General features: G+C 38.2%; 3 protein-coding genes across 10 annotated transcripts; all 3 read left to right on the top strand.

Annotated features, from left to right (window-relative positions):
* Positions 1–149: 149 nt before the first annotated feature.
* LOC128879496 (uncharacterized) lies at positions 150–8,369 on the top strand. The gene is made up of 19 exons (XM_054128685.1): positions 150–276; positions 345–468; positions 545–756; positions 856–1,064; positions 1,149–1,444; positions 1,520–1,623; positions 1,703–1,904; positions 2,370–2,903; positions 3,182–3,382; positions 3,458–3,673; positions 3,733–4,955; positions 5,038–5,722; positions 5,841–6,058; positions 6,144–6,786; positions 7,124–7,368; positions 7,438–7,642; positions 7,720–7,799; positions 7,887–8,190; positions 8,255–8,369. The coding sequence occupies exons 1-18, from the start codon at positions 256–258 to the stop codon at positions 8,025–8,027; spliced, it is 5,559 nt and encodes a 1,852-aa protein (XP_053984660.1). The 5' UTR covers positions 150–255; the 3' UTR covers positions 8,028–8,190; positions 8,255–8,369.
* On the top strand, positions 8,322–10,440 carry LOC128879679 (small glutamine-rich tetratricopeptide repeat-containing protein alpha-like). Of its 3 annotated transcripts, none has more exons than XM_054129055.1 (4): positions 8,322–8,537; positions 9,067–9,423; positions 9,509–9,970; positions 10,089–10,440. In XM_054129055.1, exons 2-4 carry the CDS (start codon positions 9,092–9,094, stop codon positions 10,198–10,200), a joined length of 906 nt encoding a protein of 301 aa, XP_053985030.1. In that variant the 5' UTR covers positions 8,322–8,537; positions 9,067–9,091; the 3' UTR covers positions 10,201–10,440. The 3 variants fall into 3 exon arrangements, with proteins under 3 accessions (XP_053985030.1, XP_053985039.1, XP_053985048.1); XM_054129064.1 differs by lacking the exon at positions 8,322–8,537 and adding an exon at positions 8,565–8,721; XM_054129073.1 differs by lacking the exon at positions 8,322–8,537 and adding an exon at positions 8,740–8,986.
* A 385-nt stretch (positions 10,441–10,825) lies between these two features.
* LOC128879707 (ras-like GTP-binding protein Rho1) lies at positions 10,826–17,636 on the top strand. Of its 6 annotated transcripts, none has more exons than XM_054129120.1 (5): positions 12,148–12,190; positions 14,589–14,671; positions 15,943–16,103; positions 16,202–16,585; positions 16,660–17,636. In XM_054129120.1, exons 2-5 carry the CDS (start codon positions 14,614–14,616, stop codon positions 16,696–16,698), a joined length of 642 nt encoding a protein of 213 aa, XP_053985095.1. In that variant the 5' UTR covers positions 12,148–12,190; positions 14,589–14,613; the 3' UTR covers positions 16,699–17,636. The 6 variants fall into 6 exon arrangements, with proteins under 6 accessions (XP_053985119.1, XP_053985102.1, XP_053985095.1 ...); XM_054129112.1 differs by lacking the exon at positions 12,148–12,190 and adding an exon at positions 12,207–12,525; XM_054129144.1 differs by lacking the exons at positions 12,148–12,190; positions 14,589–14,671 and adding an exon at positions 10,826–10,998.
* Positions 17,637–18,429: the final 793 nt, after the last annotated feature.

Here is an 18,429-nt window from a genome sequence, read left to right on the forward strand (position 1 = left end):
TTGTCAGAAATCAATATTTAGTCGGCCCAATCAATCATTCTCGACCCAAAGTAGGTGTAACGTGAATGAACTATTCAAGATTCTATCGTTACCTTTCCATATTTGAATGTGTTGAATTTAATAAATACTACATGCTCGTTTACATTTGTTTGTATACCCAAGCAGTCGATGACCCCCACGATCGCTGTTTGAAATCAATCGGATCAGTAGGTTTCACCGCTGGCGGATGAACCGGTACTCGAGCACTGCGAAATCATGGAATTTCTGACGATTCTTGTGAGTTCTTTTATAACGTGAAATAAAATAACAAATTACAAATGTTCGTTTAATCTTTATCGCTCCAGATTCTGCTCGGTTGCACTGGTGTCGACGTTTTAGCGCAAGCTTTGAAAAACGATCACTTGGACGAGCAGTTGAAGCAAACGAAAATCGAAATAGCCAAACTCCACTTTCGAGAAGAATTGCCAGGTAAACGAAACGGTATACGATGTAATATAGAACGAAGGAATAACTTTGCGATTTTATCGAAAATCTACAATTGCAGTTCAGAGAAAACTGTACCACGTGCAATGGAATAAGCTGTGGCAAGAGAACCTTAACAAGGATCGACCCTTCGTAGTGAACGCGTTCAACAAAGTAGTCTTCGTCGAAGGGAATCGCATCGCGGCATTTTCCGTCGATGCGTCTCTTTCGGACCACACCACCATTCAGGAGGTCACTTTAATTCGTGGCAGTGGCACCATTGCATTCGTCAGGGTACGCGAAATACCATCAGATCAAGTTTAAGGATTGAAATAACCCTCCGAACACACTTAAAAGGCTAGATAACGACTGATTGCGATTAACATGTTACAGAGCATCGTCTGGAAGACCATTCTGTATCTACTGGTTTGCTACAAGTCGGGCTCGTGCAGTCTATACACGGGAACGGATAATTTTCAATTAAGACACCGACAGACTATGCAACATAAAGGACATCCCATGGACGCCAGCTTCTTCGCTCGCGCTAATCGACTTTACCTCGTGGTAGCTGATAACTCGGACAAATTCACTGTACCATCCTTGTACGTTACTCGACCGAAGAACAACTAACGCAGTATCGTCCCGAAACTTAGGACATTTAACGGTTAATTTCCTATCCGTTTTAGAATATATCATTGGAGAGGCACGTACATGGACGTAGTAACGGAGGTGATGACTACTGCTGCCGTGTCGGTCACCACGTTCAAGCACAAACAGTCGACAATCATAGTCTTCGCACAAAACAGCAGAAATGGTCCTGGCATCGGCTCGATGGTGTACGAATTCAAGGAAACCAGCCCGGACAGAATACAGTTTCTATCGACCTACGACCCGGTTTCTGTTCACCATTACAATCACGCAGGCTTCGATTTCATTTTCTTGATGAACGAGCACGGTCCGAGCAACTTGTTCTGGTGGGACGGTCCGTTCTCTCGTCGATGGTCTTTCTATCCTCGTTGACCCTTGTCGAATGCTTCAAAACTGATCTTTTTTGTAGGACAAGAATTGTTGAACTGGCTGCAGATTCCTGAAATCGAGACGCCCAATTTGATCCGCGTGGTCAACGTGGACGACGACACCTTCTTCTTCACGGGCTACCGCGTAAGCGTACATTTTAATCTCGAGCAACTCTTCGACTATCGAGAACTTTGATGTGTAAGGAATGTTGATCGCGTTGCAGGACGGTCTGAAACTATACAAGTTTGAGAATGCATCGGATTGCACTCTAGCGAGCGCTATAAGGTTGCCAGATGACGAGACTGTGGTCGACGTACTAACCAGGGGCGATGAATCTACTGTGAACGCGTTGTTGGTCACCGTGAACCTGGATAACGTTTACACCATTGCATCGTGGGAGTTGCAGATCAAGGAACTACCTTCCGGTTAAATATCCTATTTGGAATTATTAGGTTGTCCCGAAAGTTTCTTTCGCGAGTTGCACTCGATTATTTTATGTGGTCGTGTTTATATAAATAGACAATCTAATTTCATAGATATTCATGTTGTAACAGTAACGGAGCAAAATGAATCGTGCACAATTCGGTAATGTAACATAAAACATCAAATATTGTGCATGTATTACTTATTAATCAAGCGAAAGAAACTTTTGGGACAACCTAATACAGTAAAGTCTCCTTAAATGCACAAATTTCTCTACAATAAATGCACAGAAACCATCCCCACTACTGGGGGACCAAGGAGTTCGATTCCCGAGCAGTGTAACATGATCCGCGACGGATCAACTTCAGTCCCGAGCTTGTGCATTTAAGGAGACTTTACTGTAATTAGCGTCCTCTCAAAATGACCAGAGCCGAATTACTCTCGTTCAAACGCAATATCACTTTCAGAACACTCGATCGGGGAGACGGACGTCCTGTCCAAACAGTTGTCGATGCTCGTCGAGATATTGCAACGAAGAAAGCCGTTCGTGGATAAAGCTGAATCCTCGTGGGCGTCTTTGTTACCGGCGAACGAAGACTTAACGATAACAAAACCTTTGGTATTCCCAGATTTAACATTGGAATCGGGAACCATAGGAAATATCGATGTCTTCGTGTCCGAAGATATCGTTCTTCCTAGAGATCTCCAACGAAACTTGGACGCTTTGATTCGCGACGTTAACGATACTTTAAAGTCGTCGAAGAGTCTCCTAAAATTGAGTAACGTACATTCGTTGGTCGGCAATGTCGTCGTTCGGGGCGATGCGTCTGTCGGGAAACTGGAAATTGACAAGATGGACGTGGATTTCTTGAACGATGTTAATATTCAATCAAGCGACGTCGACTCCAATGGGTCTGCGCAACATTTCGCACCCTTGCGCGGAAAGAATATCATAGTACACGATCTCGAAGTTGGTTCTCTTTGCGGGATTCCGTTCCAATGTAAGTTGGTAGGCTTCGGTAGGCTATAGTAGCAACTCGCTATCTAAAATCTAAAATGAGAAAGCATGTTATGTTTTATCCTTTTCCAAAGAATAACACCCGTGCTCGAGCGATCACTTTATAGTTTGCCGCTACACCGAACCCTTTCGTCACGTCCGAGAACAAAGTCAAGCCGAATAGCATACCACCCTCGAAATAAGCAACTCGGTCGGGACCGGCGAGTTGCTTATTTCGAGACAGTACTGTAGTTGATTAACTATAGCGACTCGATGCTTTAGATTGGGCGACGAATACCGTCAACGACACGTCAAGAATGCAAATAAACGTCGAGCCAGACAAGATTGAATTTTCAAACGATTCTATTCGTTTACATACGAACGTGTCGTTACCAAAATTCAACGCAAAAACGTTGAACGGCATAAATATCGATGAATTTCTCAGCGAGCTGTTCCTTCTTCATCGAAATCAAAAGATTAAAGGTAGGTCTCGTGAAATTGCCTTGGAAAACTTTTCAGTTAACCAAATGAGATTGAATTCGAGGTACAATTTTCTAGGGAACATTACGTACATTGATTTATTAAGTATCAACAAACTCACGACGCAAACTTTGAATGGAGAACCATTGGAGAACTATGCGAATACGAAAACTGAACAGAATTTCCATAATTTCGGGATAAGGTCGCTTCGGGTGGATAACTTGCTCGCGGATTCGATCAATGGCGTCTCGGTATCCGAAGCTGCACGAAAATCCCGTGAAAACACTATCAAAGGTCGGTTTCGAAGATTGACTCGGAAGTACTTTATTTTTGTATTTTCTTTTGTTTAACAGGAGAAGTGAAACTTGCAAACCTACACGTAACCGATAAATTAATAGCGGAGTCTGGCTTTAAGCTTCCTGAAACTAGACAGCTCCAACTTTACTTCAACGTTACCGTTCGAGGCGATTTGACGGTAGGAGCTCTCGATTTGGATAAGTACTCCAAGGTGCTCGTGAACGACGAAGAAGTAAGCCTAGACGGTATCGTCGAGAACTTCTGGACGAAATCGACCGATCAGGTGATCGAGAATGATGTCGTGTTCGAAAACAACTTAATCGTCGATCAGCTAAACGCGGAGTACTTGAACGGATTTACCAAACACGAATTCTTGTACACAACTGCGACGGTGGTGCCAGAAAGTTTCAGAAACTTGCATTTCGAGAACGTTCACATCGACGACATGTTTTACGTGGAGGGAGAGAACAATAGCCTCTTCGACGTTGCCCCCGAATCGTTAACTATCCGAGAAAGTCTGCACCTGAAGAATCTCCGCGGAAGTAAACTATTCGTGAAAGTTTTCAATGGTTTTTTCGTGGCTGATATACTGAATGGTAATCGGTCGCTCGATTTTCCAAAGAGCATGGGTTTCTCGACGATTCGAGCAAAGCAAGTGAACGTAGACGAGCTCGAATTTCTTTTCATTAACGGTATGGACGGTACCACGTTCTTGGAGAACGCGGGGAATATTCGGAAAACCCAGCCAGCGAATTTCTCAAAGATCCCAGAGTTTCGAGCTGAGAATCTTACAGTTGACAGGTTCGATGGTATCGAAATGGAAAAGTTCGCGTTGCTGAGAAATATGAGGGACTTGAAGCACCTGGTGATAGAAGGTGACCTGACGGTGAAGGGTGATTTGAGAGTAGAACGGATCGACGATCAGCCGACCGAAATTTATCTAAAGAATATGGCTACACAGGACATTGTATTCGACACCGAAAGGACGATCGACGAGCTGATCGTGCAGAACGTCACGATGAGGTCTCTGAACGGTCGGAACGTGAACAATTTCTTTCAGAATCTTTTGTCAAAGTCGAAGGAACAAATTATACCGGGAAAATTCTCTTTCTATGCGATTACTAGCAACAACGTCGAAGCTAGGTTCATCAACGATCGAAGTACTTCTCAATTGATGTGGATCGACGAGCCTCTGTTTCTAGCAGGAAACGTGACGTTCGACGATCTAGTTGTGGAAAACGTTTTAACGAAGACTTTGAATGGCCGCGACGTTGAAGAAGTACGGTTTAAAACCTTTATTTACGGAAGACTCCTTTGTTTCCAGAAGGAGCAATATAATCTCGATGAATTCTCTGTTTCAGTTGTACGAGAACTTGCTCGACGTGCAGGCAACAAGGATCAACGATTTAAAAGTAAATGGAAATATCACTTGGATTGTTCCTTCGACGAATTCTGGGTCTTTGACGTTCCTATTCGAAAACGCGGTAAGCAAGACCATCGATCAAACTATCCACGGTGAAACGGTCTTTAAAAATGGTGTAACGATGTCAACGTTAACGGCATCATGGAAAGAAATCGAAGAGATACGCGATATCGTGACCGACGCAGTAATCGACGATGAAGACGTCCAAGTGGCTGGACGAAAGGTCTTCAAGGAGAACCTATTTATCGATACTCTGACGGTGACCGACGATATAGAGATTCCTGTGATTAATAACGTCGATATTCTCGAGTTCAATAGCGCCGTAGTTAGGAAAGATCAGGATGAAACGATAACCGGCTCTGTAACTTTCCTCGAAGAAGTGGCCATCAACGAGATGCTCGCGAACGACAACGTCCACGATGTACCTCTGGAGAAGTTAGTTCTGGCGACCGATTCTCTACCCTCTGAGGTATCATTTAAACATCTCGTCGTGTTGAAAGATGTAGCCCTGAAATATCTAGACGGTATAGACTTCGACGAGTTCGTAAAAGATCGCGTAACCCTCGATGGAGACCACGACATACTTGGCGGCGTGCAATTCAACGGCGTCGTTGAAGTAACAGGTTCGATGTTGTATTTGTAACCGACGCAGCAAAGCTTTTTGCAACGTCGCATAGTGGTTTGAAATCGCGAAAACCTGGACAAAAATATTGTAAATATTTAAAAAATTGTTTCTTTTAGGAAACGCGAACGTCACTCGAATCAACGGAATACATACCTCCGATTTGGTAATCAACGGGCTGGAAGAAATTCAAGTCATATTCGGCGCGAAGACCTTCGAAGAGGATGTCGTGGTCGATAGTAACGTTTACGCGTCGTTGATCAATGGAGTCAACATATCTTTGGAGTATGAGAACGGTGTACAAAACGACGAAGACGTGGAGATAATTGGAGACTTGGTGAGATCGACTGTTTCTTTCGAGAGGTTGTAAATCACAGTTTGATCTGCGAAATCAATTCTACTGTATATTCACGTGTTCGCAGATTTTCGAGTCGGAAGTCAGGGTTCCGGAAGACGTAACTGTTTCGAACCTGGTGAACGGGATGATTTTACATACGATTCTTGACGACTTGAAAGAAGAGGCACACGAAATTCTGCGAACCTTGAAGCGAAACGAAACCGAATTGGATGACAGGATCGTACAGTCCACGTTGATTTCTGAAACGCTCCGGAACGTCTTCTCATATTTAGAGGTGGAGGAGGGATTGAAGATTCACGTGCCCAACATCAAAACGGTGGACGTTGCGGATTACGAGGAAATAACGAAGCTGAACATGTTAGGGGAAGAACCGGGACCTATCTGCGGACTTCCTCGCAATTGTTCGTGCCCAACGGAATATGTAGCCGAACTGACGAAAAATGATTGTCGCGTGTGGAGAACGAACGGCTCAGAGATAGTGAGGAATTATCACGAATTGCACAGTATATTCGGTGTAAACGTAATCACGAATGCAGTCTCGTACAGCCCTGAATGTACCTCAAATAGAACCGAGGACGAGTTCGTCAGGATCTCTTGGATGAAATCTGGAACGTTGGATACGGGAGACTTGTTGGTAGATGCGAAAGAAACGACTTTCAGGACTGGAGAATTCGTGAAAGATGCAGCAGTCTTCATGACACACGATAGTAATGAATAGACTCATATTTTATTGGGTTGTCCAAAAAGTTCATGCCAATTCTTAAGAAAAATTCAAACACACGTTTGAATTTTGATAAATATTTATTGAATTACATAGGTAACATTTAGTTCCACAACCTTTCCAGTTTCCACCTTGTAAGGGATGTACACATACATGTTATTTGTTTTCAACCATTCCGATATATTCAGACCTGTACCACCTACCAAAAACGGCATGGACTTTCCAGACAACCCAATACATCCGCAGTCTAGAAACTTCTCTTCTACTTAATTAACAGACGATAAAGACGAAAAACTCTTCGGTATTTATCTCTGTGCTTTCAGATGCAGCTTACGTGATCCTGGCAATCTACTACGATGCACTGCGGGCAACGCACCGTACAGATTCCGTGATATATAAAATTGATTTCAAGGATAACGTCACGTCGCTACACCAGAAACTTCCCACCGACGGTGCCTGGGATATTGAAGTCTTTAAAACAAACCACCGCAATGTATATATACTCCTGGGTTGCTTTGGAGATTCTGAAAAGTCTTTTTTGTATAGGTTGGATGCAACTACATCCAAGGTAAGAAAAATGCAATTGTTTCTTATGAAAAAGTATCCTCGACAGCAACCGTAGATGCATCTTCTTTAGTTCGTATTGTTGAGGACTTTTGGAGGCAGAACGCGCAACGTGAAGAGTCTGTTTCAAGAAGAGGATCACTTCATTTTGTTAGACGATTACGATACAAACGCGGTAAACATTTTCCACTACGATTTAGCTTTTGATAACTTTAACAATTATCAAAGTCTTTTCCACGATTCGAGAGTTAACGGAATCGAATGTTTCTATGCGGATGGTAAGAATAATACATTAGTATTAGAGTGAAATTATTTTGTTTTCCAACTATTTCTTTTGTATTATAATTTATTTTAGCGTTCGGTGAAAGCGATTCTTTCATCGTTGTTACGACGGAGAATGACCAGTTTTACATTTACGAGTACATGTTTGCTCAGGTAGGTTTCGATTCGATCGACTAATAAAATATGTAAATACATTTTTATTTGATTTAATTTCCATCTTTACGATGTTATCATTTGTAGAAATTCCAAATGCGAGTACATCATCGGATGGATGATCTACAAACGATGGTACCGTTCTATTATGCCGGAAGTCGTTACATTTTTACGGGAACAAGTACCAATAGCACGATATTGCGAATCGTCCAACAGGGGCCGCATTAAAATTTGTATTATAGTCTTAGATTGCACGTTTATCTACCGTTGTTAACACGCGATACTTGTATATAAATCAACGTATCCCTCATATGTTATGCGCAATATAATATAAAGCGTATTGAAAGTTATATGTATTCATACTACATTTGCGACATTCAAATCCTAAACAGTACTTATTTATTATGTTAATGAGATATTCCAGCCGAGCAGCAATTTGGACGGTTCCATTTCAGAGGTTTCGTATCAGCTGAATTGCGCCAGCGCGATTGCGACGAGACGGCTGGGCTTTAATTTGTTCATTTTACGCGAAGTAGAATCAAGAAATGAATAGATGGGATTAAATCAGAGTAAGGAAATACGAGCAAAGCAAACCTCTAAAGGACATATAATACTCGTTGCATGAGATCTTCAGCCGAAGATAGACGAAGCGTTTAAGTTCCAGATTTCAAAGAAGTGGAAGTGGAAGCCATTGAAATACATTGAAGTTATTCGTTGTTGCTGTACTGAACTTTTAAGGTACCTACATTCAGACATATAAATCTGCTTTTTGTTCCGGAAAATATAAAGTTGCGTTGCGACTTGCGACTGTCAGTGATTCGGTCCATCGTTCTGTCGAAGTGGACAATTTTTTTTCTACCTTTAATTAGTCACGAGCAGTTCATTATTGATAATATATTTTAACGTATTTAACTCGATCAAGGTAGACAAGATATTGGTATTAATGTGAAATTGTTTACATTTCATAAGTACATATAATAAATTCTATTTATTACTCGTCTTATCCGGCATGTTTTATTGGTTATGTTAACACACGATGAATCGACGTTATAAAACATTTAATTGATTACTAATACAACATTGGCAGTGTTATTACAAATGATGTTAATCAAACAGAAGTTGATCCTTTACTTTAATCAAAGCGATTCATTATCAAAAATGATTCGTAATTAGAAATCTACTTTGAGGTTATGACACGTAACAGAAAATGTTCTGTTAAAATGTCACTAAACGTTTTATATTCTACATCGATGTTATATTATTTTAGACGTAACAGTTCCTTCGAGGCAGTGATGGCTGACAAGGGGCTGATAGCAGCGATCGTTCAGTTTTTAACCCAGCAGTTAAAGGCTAATAACATTACAGTAGATTCTAGAGAGAGTCTTGAAGTAGCGATACAATGTTTAGAGAGCGCTTATAATATACAGGCATCCGATACACCAACAAATTTTAATTTACAAGAAGTATATACATCTATCGTCAAAAATGGAAAACCCCAATCAGCTGGACAAACTGCACCTGAAGCTACACCCGAAGCAAAAGCCGCAGCTGAACGTTTAAAAAATGAAGGAAATGCTCTCATGAAAGCTGAAAAACACCAGGAAGCACTTGCTAGTTATACAAAGTATATAATTTATGTTTAAGTACAAAGAACAAACAAATATATTTTGGCAAGTATAATTTTTAATCATACAATATTATTCACTTAGGGCAATTCAATTAGATGGCCGCAATGCAGTATATTACTGTAACCGTGCAGCGGTGTATAGCAAAATTGGTTGTCACCAGCAAGCAATTCAGGATTGTCAGACTGCATTATCTATCGATCCCACTTATTGTAAAGCATATGGTCGATTAGGCCTAGCATACTCCAGTTTGGAGAAGCATAAAGAAGCTAGAGACAGCTACGAGAAAGCTTTGGAAATGGAGCCTGATAATGAAAGTTATAAAAATAATTTGAATGTTGCAGAAGAAAAATTAGCACAGCAGAATTCAAACCGTATAGGACTAGATTTACCTCTAGACATGGATTTCAGTGCACTCTTGAACAATACTGCTATCATGAATATGGCACAACAAATGCTATCCGATCCAGTTATGCAAAATACAGTAAGCAACTTTGTAAGTGGTAATGCAGGACAAAGGCAACGTATGCAAGTACTCTTAGAAACGTAAGTATCGTTTACAAGAGTTATATTTCCACTTTATTACTCTCAAAAACATGCAATGAATTACATGCCACCCTGTATAGTAATTCATGCAAGTAGATTATATTTAATAAATTTTTAGTGGCTTGCAATTAGCACAACAGATGCGGAATGCCAACCCTGAAACGATTGAGTCTATAAGACAACAAATGGGAGGAAATCCGAACGACCCTGAACCGCCGCAACAGAATTAAAAGAATTGTGATCGTAAATTGTTATAAAGGTCCTATGAAAATGGAAACAACTAAATTTAATTGAAACATAGAATAGTCACAGGATGATGTCTGTCATTTTTTAATATGCTAAGAAAAAACTTATTCAAATTCAAATTAACTTACATTACCATGTTAAAATAACATTCATATATATACAATATAAAAACTTATGTATAACTTACTTATCAAATAAAACATAACTTGTTTTTTGAACATGTATGCTCGTAATGTTTACAATTTATTTTAACATAACTCGATTATGTTTTTTCCATAATATATGTAAAATCAAAGCACGTTTAAAATTGTATGCAATAATAATAGATAATATAAAAATATTCAATAGTTTATAGAGAATTTTTTCGAGTGTGCAAAATCGAAGGAAACATCTTTTTGTTTATTTTTACTTGTCCACTTTTTTTTATAAACGGAATTCTTCTAGCAACTTTTTATGAATTTTGGGAAAATATGTAAGTTTACACCCTATCGAAGCAGACGAAACAAGGATACTAAAAAATTTGAATTTCATGCACGGTGTATCCTTTTAAACCGATCGTAGCACGCGACGCCAATTCTGCGTGCGTCATACAGTGACATCATTCTTATTTGGCACGTTACAAAGCCCGCGTGTAAACACACAGGACATTTTTATATTTCGTGCTCTAATTTCAATAATTTTCAATATGTGCGCGTGAATACGTATTTACGAAAGATCCCAAATCCCATACACTGTTTGATTCTGCAGATGAACATAATCGCCGATTAGAGACTTCTTTGCCGGTAAGTTTTGTTACCATACCATATCAAATATGTCTGTTTTGAAGTCCCGATGAAATCATCGAATTGCACGTGAAATATACACGTGCAAAACAGCAATTTCACTGAATTTACGATACAAAAGGTATATTTTTTTTTTTTGTCTTTTCTCTCGCATCGGCTAAATTTAATTTTTCAGGCGCATCTGCATTGTTCGTGCGATACCCCAAAGTGTTGGTTAACTATACCGATCGCAACGCGTGTGAACATACGTTATATCTATCGCGCAATCTCGATGTGTTTGTCTCCCAAGAAAGATAACGTTTATTCTATCGAAGGCACGATAGTCGGGAGAAGTAATTTCTATATTTTTCTTTTTAACCAGAAAAAAACGAAACGTTTCATGGAATGTTTTCGTCCGTTTCGCGACTGTACGACTAGTATCGTGATTTTCACGTGTTACGTACCAGGGGCGCTGAGCAACGATATTGCGGTGCAGCATTATTTACATATTTTCCAACCCTTTCCGTCATCCACCCACAAATACATCCGAGAAACACGATGCGTGCGCAAAGTCCCTCCACAGGTTCGGGACGTGCGCGGGTGGCGCATGATTCGCCGGTTTCGGAGTACTGCTCAGGAACGTATCTTTCATCGGTGGACGCGCAAAATATTTTTTCATTGTTCAAAGTAAATCACATTGCAATAGATATATCGATAAGCGAACAATGATCGCATTCCTACCTTCTTTCTTCGTACAACTGACAGTTTTAGATAATATCGCCGATATCGAAGGCTTGAAAGTATCGTTACGACTGCAATTAGCTACAACTGTCGAATGCATATAAAACCTAAAAGCCCAGTATCATCGGTTTTACATTTATATTCTCATTTTTTATATAAGCGAAAGCAAAAATAATAAAAATATAAGACATCCGTAATTTTTGCTGTCGCGTATCAATAGGAAAGGAATGCCTACCTTCTCCAGCGTGTATCGTTCGACAAATAGAACATATGTTGGATCATATAGTTTACAAAAAAAAAATAACCTCGAGGTCCGAAAGCTTTCCGCGATATCGGCAGGTGGAGTTCGGAGGTGTCGCTACGGTCCTGGGTATAGTGTCCCCCCACTACTCGATTGCCGCACACTCAACAGATTGAGGTGTGGCCATCGAGGGCAGCCATTTTCTTGACTTTCTGTCGCTTAACATTTCAGGTAAATACGCAATTATTTCTTAAGTAATACTGGTTGGAGTGGTGCGAGGGTGTGTTGTGCTGTGTGTCCGGGTGTTCTAAGCGTGACGCGTGATCGGTTTGTTAACTCCGTGACCGGGAACACTGTGTGTCAAGGAGGGAAAAAAAACCTCTCCTCCTCCCGTGATAGAGAGAGGGCCGAGGGAGTGCCATGCGTTACGAATCCACGGCATCTTCGCACGATGACTGTTTAGTTTAGCATAGAAGAAGCCACGCGCTGTCTCCTCGCGGCTGAATTCGATCGCTGATTTGGAAATGCTCGTATGAGCCTTACGATACGACCTGGGTTTTAGTTCAGTAAGTAAATCGTCTCCCAGGCTCTAGACCCCTGCGTCGCTGTCCTGTCGCACCCCCAGCGCCCCCATCCTCCCCTCTGGGACCGTCTTCCCCCTCTCGCTCCCTGCCCTCTTACCCCGTTACGCGGCAATGCACTTCCGGCTGTGCAAATTTCGGCAAAAAGCTCTGCGAGTCTCTCCTTTGGAAACTTGAATAAAGATCGGTATCGCAGATTCGTCTTGACATTCCTCTGTACTGTATCGTCTACGGGCATCGTCGACGTTTTTCACCCCATCAACGACGTCTCGGATCTGCGATAAACAAAAGGTCGGTACGTTCTTTTAACACGGTAGGAGTCGGATTTCTCTCCATTCTGAGCAGTATTCCGCGTATTCAGAGTTGGCCAGTAATATTTCTAATAATTTCTCGGAATTCTCAGATAAATCATAAGCTACATTTATAATTTGCAATCATAAATCAGTAATTTATAATCTTTTAGAGTTAATCGTGTCGTATTACTCATTAATCCTTAACCCTAGAAAGACAGAGCCATGTTGTTGGCACATTGAAGATCAAGGGGGACCTACAGAGTCCCCCCATATTTTTCATATTTTCAATTGGAAAATGATGTTACGGAGTACTCTGTAACCATAGTTAGAGAATACATTTTACCCGACATCTATTTTCTGTTCTTGCTTTAGTCATCCTCCAAATGATTTCATTTAAGATTTCATGTAGAACAGATTTCCGAATAATATACTGTTCGCAATAATTTATACTATGTAGGTGGATGAAAATTAACAAAAAGTATTAGGGATTTGTTGGGTTATCAAGGTAAAAGTTTTGACCATTGTATGTGACAAACAGTTTTACCATTATCAACTATGTGGAGTTTAATGTTTGTACAAATTGTGTTGCAGCAATGTTAATACATAGCACTTCTTGTTTAATTGACACGTACAGTCTTCTATTCATCTGCGTTGCTTTTGCATATTAGACAGTACTTGATGCTAAGATCCTTGCTTTCATGCAAAATGTTACTAAGTGCTTCAACCTTCGTCATATGAAAAGATAATCTTTCAAAATAATTTGTAAGGGACAAGTTATTTGTGCTTTCTTATCAGAAATTTTTGGAGCTAGAAGTAATCACTCTGTTTCCTTTGTACATTAACACTTATAATCTATGTAACATACGAGTAACAAATACCTGAAAGTATTAAGAGTATACTTTAAACCATATTTGTGTTATAATGAAAACATTGAAGAAACTAAATTCTATGCTAAAAAAGCTGTAATGCCAGCATACATTATGACATTTTATATTTTTATGAATATACACATAGTAATTTATACATGTGATTGTTTGTCAATGAATATTCTATAATTATGAAACTTTACAAAGCATCTTATCTCTGTACAATGTGAATGTAATGCCTATCGCATTTAATTTATGCTTCCCAAAAATAATTTTTAATGGGTTCACACATTTCTTACTAGTGCATGTTTAATACAAGGAAATATTGTTCTTATATGTTCATGCATGTTCTTTGGAGACAATGTTATTTTGCTCTGAGGCATAAGGTACGGTCTGATGCTATTTTTGTTCTTAGGGCTAAGATTAAATTAAAAATTAAATTTTTATCTATTATTTAAAAAATTCGACTTTCTGCTAAGATATTTAAACGGCAGCAAAGATACATAGTCTTTTATGTAGAATTATTATGTAAAGGCTCTACCTTATGCAATTAAAAATTGTGTCAATTTTTATATAAATGTGTACACAAGGTCATTGATTATGTTAACATTAAATCCACATTATATTTAGTCTTCAGCAGACATGCAAAACCTTGTAGTATACACATTTTCACATATCGGAAGGAAAGAGTTAAGAATCAAATTTCAAAGGCATCATACATTAAATCATCATAGATTGTATTTAATACTTTTACAGATGTTTAAGTACATAGCTATGATAAAAACGAGATATATGCATATATATTTATATTTATGATATCTACGTGGTACGTGCAATTATCTCGCAACCTCCTATCCGTTCTAACATATAAAATGTCCACTTAAAACAGAGAAGCTGAAAGAAAGACTAAAAACATGGGATGCAATGCGGGCCGATGCCTCGGTCCAGACGATACGGGGTACCCTGGATCAGGTACGACCCAGTCAATATCCTTTAAATCTTCAGCCCTCGTAGGTCGCTTTCTAAATAGTATTAAAGTAGACGTCGGACATAGAAAAAAAAATCTTACTTACGATACCCACTATATCAGTAGCTGGCATTAATGAGATTAGACACAAGTTTTAGTAATGTAAATTTAAGTAAACCAGAGGGCTTAGGAAGTGTATGCTATTATACACACATGTAATGCTAATTCCAATTTAATATAATACTTTATTTAAGAATATGTGATATCAATACTTTTAGGGAACAATTTTTATACCCTACGAGGTTTGAATCCGAGTCGTTGTTTATAGCATTGTCAGAAAGCAAATCTAATACAAACAGTTTTAAAAGATTACCCTGACTTCTTCCTAACTCTATCCTGAAGAATGCTTTTTTTCAGTCTCTTTCATTGTTCCTTTTGTATCTCTTCTTATGCTATCGAATCTGTCTATTTAAAATTGCTTTTTTACCATCTTTGCTGTTTGTGCCTCATCTGGGTGCAGGAAAAATAATCTCCTTTAACGGTGATATTGAATCCATTTTTTCAGCATTCCTTGTGTTTCCTATTAAGTTATGATTACCTTATGTGTACTATACGCTCACTTGCTGCATGCTCTTAGTTGAAATAATTTTTGGTGGTGTTTCCCAAATGATGTTACTTTGGTTGATTTAGAATCGTTATTAGGATTACAATAGTTTTTAAGGTATTCGTTACATCTGTGCTACGTAAGAGTGCAGTTTAGAAATTGTTAATATATAGAATATGATTTTCTTAATAGTTTCTGTAACTTAAAAACACATATGAATACTTATTTGCATATATAGGATAAAAGCATTAGAAATTATAAATTCACACTTTTCCTGTTTTACACTTAAATAAAAGTTAGGTGTACACTTTGTATGCACTAGCCATGTCAGGCAAGAAATATAGTATGATAAATACAGTACCTATTAAAGTTTAATAAGTGGAATATGCTGTGAATACACGTGTTATAAAGAATTCGTGCATAGGTAAGTTATTAGGACAATACTGTAAAAAACTGATATGTTATCTATGTAATCGGTATAACAATTTCTAAAGATTTATATATTATTTAAGCAAAATGTTGTCACTAATGTGTAACATTTGTGTATTTCTTGCTTTTTCGTTAATAAATATTTTGTAAAAATCAGAGTTAAGTGCATAAAATTAAATATTTTAATGATACGGAATTGCAATGGAGTAGTAATAAATGATTATGTAATTATTATCATTTTAGAATTCATGGCAGCCATTAGGAAGAAATTGGTTATCGTGGGTGATGGTGCTTGTGGTAAAACATGCTTACTCATAGTCTTCAGCAAAGATCAGTTTCCCGAAGTGTATGTACCAACGGTATTTGAAAACTATGTCGCGGACATTGAAGTCGATGGGAAGCAGGTATGTTTGTCAAAACAATTACTTCACATGCTCAAGCTGTTTTCTTTCTTCTTTTCAAACGAATGATTAAAATTCCCTAAAAATGTTCTCTATAACAGGTGGAACTGGCTCTTTGGGACACAGCTGGACAAGAAGATTATGATAGGTTGCGCCCATTGTCGTATCCTGACACGGATGTAATCCTAATGTGTTTCTCAATCGATAGTCCCGATTCCCTGGAGAACATTCCTGAGAAATGGACACCAGAGGTGAAGCACTTTTGCCCAAATGTGCCCATTATCCTTGTTGGAAACAAAAAAGACTTGCGCAATGATCCAAATACCATCAAGGAACTTAGCAAGATGAAACAGGAACCAGTAAAGCCAGAGGAAGGTAGAGCCATGGCTGAGAAAATCAACGCTTTTGCTTATCTTGAATGTTCTGCTAAGAGTAAGGAAGGTATTAGGGAAGTATTTGAAACAGCCACCCGAGCTGCGTTACAAGTAAGTATTGTTCGTCCTTCGTCTTCGCGCCAGTATTTATGAAACGTTTTTTTAACAATTATTTAAATTCACAGGTAAAGAAGAAGAAGAAGGGAAGATGTTGGCTTCTTTAAGTAAAATGCCAAGCGAGCCTGATAGCGGGCTAAATAATGGAATTGCGGAGCTAGCTGCAATGAAGCTAGTTGTTATGCTCGGAGGCCCCCAGCGGAAACCATAATATAACAACAACTTATCTTTATTTTACACAATAAAACAAATCTATATATATATATATATATATTAAAAAAAAGAAAAACAACCACAAACCGCGCCCGCAATATTAAAAAAGAACTGTCGTTGATGAAACCGGAGACTTAAAACGTTGACTAAATTCAATACAAGTTTATGTGCTATATATGAAAACCATAATGTATATTGTAATGACTACTTGATTGTATTTTTTAATGGTAATGAATTGTGCTTCGAGTTTAAACAATTGTCATACCAACTATTTACATTTACGGTACATAATTATCTATATCATTATAGTAGTTATTACTATTATTATTAGTATCTCATTACTATTGTATGCATTCTACATCTCTTTTTTTTTTTTTTAAATCGTAGTGGCTGTTTATTTTTTGGTAATAAAAGAAAATATATGGAAGAAACGAACGACAGAGTTGGGGGAATTCGTAACAAAGTATAAAGGGTGAAAGGGGAGAGTAGAAACATAATATGCAATGCAAAGTCATAGAAAGCAATGTAAGAATTTAAAGCAAAACGTTAAGAATTCCAAATGTTGCGTCGCTATTTTATTGAACCATCGCATTATCGATATTTCTTAAACAAAAAAAAAGTAACAAACATTATATTATAATTATAAAAAATGCGTAAGTAGACCACCGGATCACTTTGATCTATAAGAATACCAACTAGGCTAAATGTATTATTATTATAATTATTATTAATTATTATTATTATTATTAATTATTTTTATTATTGTAATACGATGACACTAACATTACGGATTATAACAGCGGATATATTATATTTATGTATTTCGACAACACATCCTTTGTACCCAATCAAGCATACAAACGATGCCCTGATGTGCGTTTTATTAGGCGATACTTTTCAAATTTATCCGATACGATTAATGTAATCCCGGAATGTTTGTCGGGTTACTCTATTAATTTAGAGCGAACAAATTTCACAGAGCAAATGCTTTTCAAAATTATTCTGATCGAAAGTAATGTTTGTTTCTCAAAATGTCGATTAATTTACGAATTTCAAGTTACTCTGTAAAAATGATTATCTAGCCTGTTGAATCATCCTGTGCTTTCCTCCCTTATAATTTGTTTCTCGTTCAATTGTATACATACTATTCTAAACTCTTGAACTTACACGTCTTCTATTAAAACTAATCTCTAAGGTCTATAAGCTAGTTGTTTTTTGCAAGAATTATTGAATTAACGGCTGCAATGCAGTCTCCGCCATTGATTCAATGAATGACTGTGGAATTGTGTTCAACAAATTTTTTTTTACAATTACATAGCAGTACTACTGTTGAATTACGCTTTTAACCGAAACACTGCGAAGTCGCAGTCAAACTTTGCAGCAACCATCAATTTTATTTGCCATTGATTAACAAAAGTATTGAAAAACGAGAGCCATTGGTTAACACTTTGAAGCACGAAGTTCAGTGAGCATTTTTTATAATATTTGAATAAATAATACCCATTCGCATTTTGAAAACTAATTGTCAAAGTGTTAACCAACAAATGGTCGGCAAAAATACCCTAATATCTAGAACTAAAACTTCTACGTTTTATATCCGTTGCAGAGTTTGCAAGTATTCATTC

Source organism: Hylaeus volcanicus, chromosome 1 (genome assembly GCF_026283585.1).
Source record: "Hylaeus volcanicus isolate JK05 chromosome 1, UHH_iyHylVolc1.0_haploid, whole genome shotgun sequence".
Classification (NCBI taxonomy): domain Eukaryota; kingdom Metazoa; phylum Arthropoda; class Insecta; order Hymenoptera; family Colletidae; genus Hylaeus; species Hylaeus volcanicus.

What these genes read in the sequence shown, in the direction of transcription:
- LOC128879496 (XM_054128685.1), top strand. Translation starts at nt 256, where the DNA reads ATGGAATTTCTGACGATTCTT. An exon ending in CTTTCGAGAAGAATTGCCAG is followed by an intron (nt 469 to 544) that starts GTAAACGAAACG and finishes CTACAATTGCAG; the next exon opens with TTCAGAGAAAACTGTACCAC. An exon ending in CGAATGTTTCTATGCGGATG is followed by an intron (nt 7,643 to 7,719) that starts GTAAGAATAATA and finishes AATTTATTTTAG; the next exon opens with CGTTCGGTGAAAGCGATTCT.
- LOC128879679 (XM_054129055.1), top strand. Translation starts at nt 9,092, where the DNA reads ATGGCTGACAAGGGGCTGATAGCAGCGATCGTTCAGTTTTTAACCCAG. An exon ending in GCACTTGCTAGTTATACAAA is followed by an intron (nt 9,424 to 9,508) that starts GTATATAATTTA and finishes TTATTCACTTAG; the next exon opens with GGCAATTCAATTAGATGGCC. An exon ending in ATGCAAGTACTCTTAGAAAC is followed by an intron (nt 9,971 to 10,088) that starts GTAAGTATCGTT and finishes ATAAATTTTTAG; the next exon opens with TGGCTTGCAATTAGCACAAC.
- LOC128879707 (XM_054129120.1), top strand. Translation starts at nt 14,614, where the DNA reads ATGGGATGCAATGCGGGCCGATGCCTCGGTCCAGACGATACGGGGTAC. An exon ending in TACGGGGTACCCTGGATCAG is followed by an intron (nt 14,672 to 15,942) that starts GTACGACCCAGT and finishes TTATCATTTTAG; the next exon opens with AATTCATGGCAGCCATTAGG. An exon ending in TTGAAGTCGATGGGAAGCAG is followed by an intron (nt 16,104 to 16,201) that starts GTATGTTTGTCA and finishes TCTCTATAACAG; the next exon opens with GTGGAACTGGCTCTTTGGGA.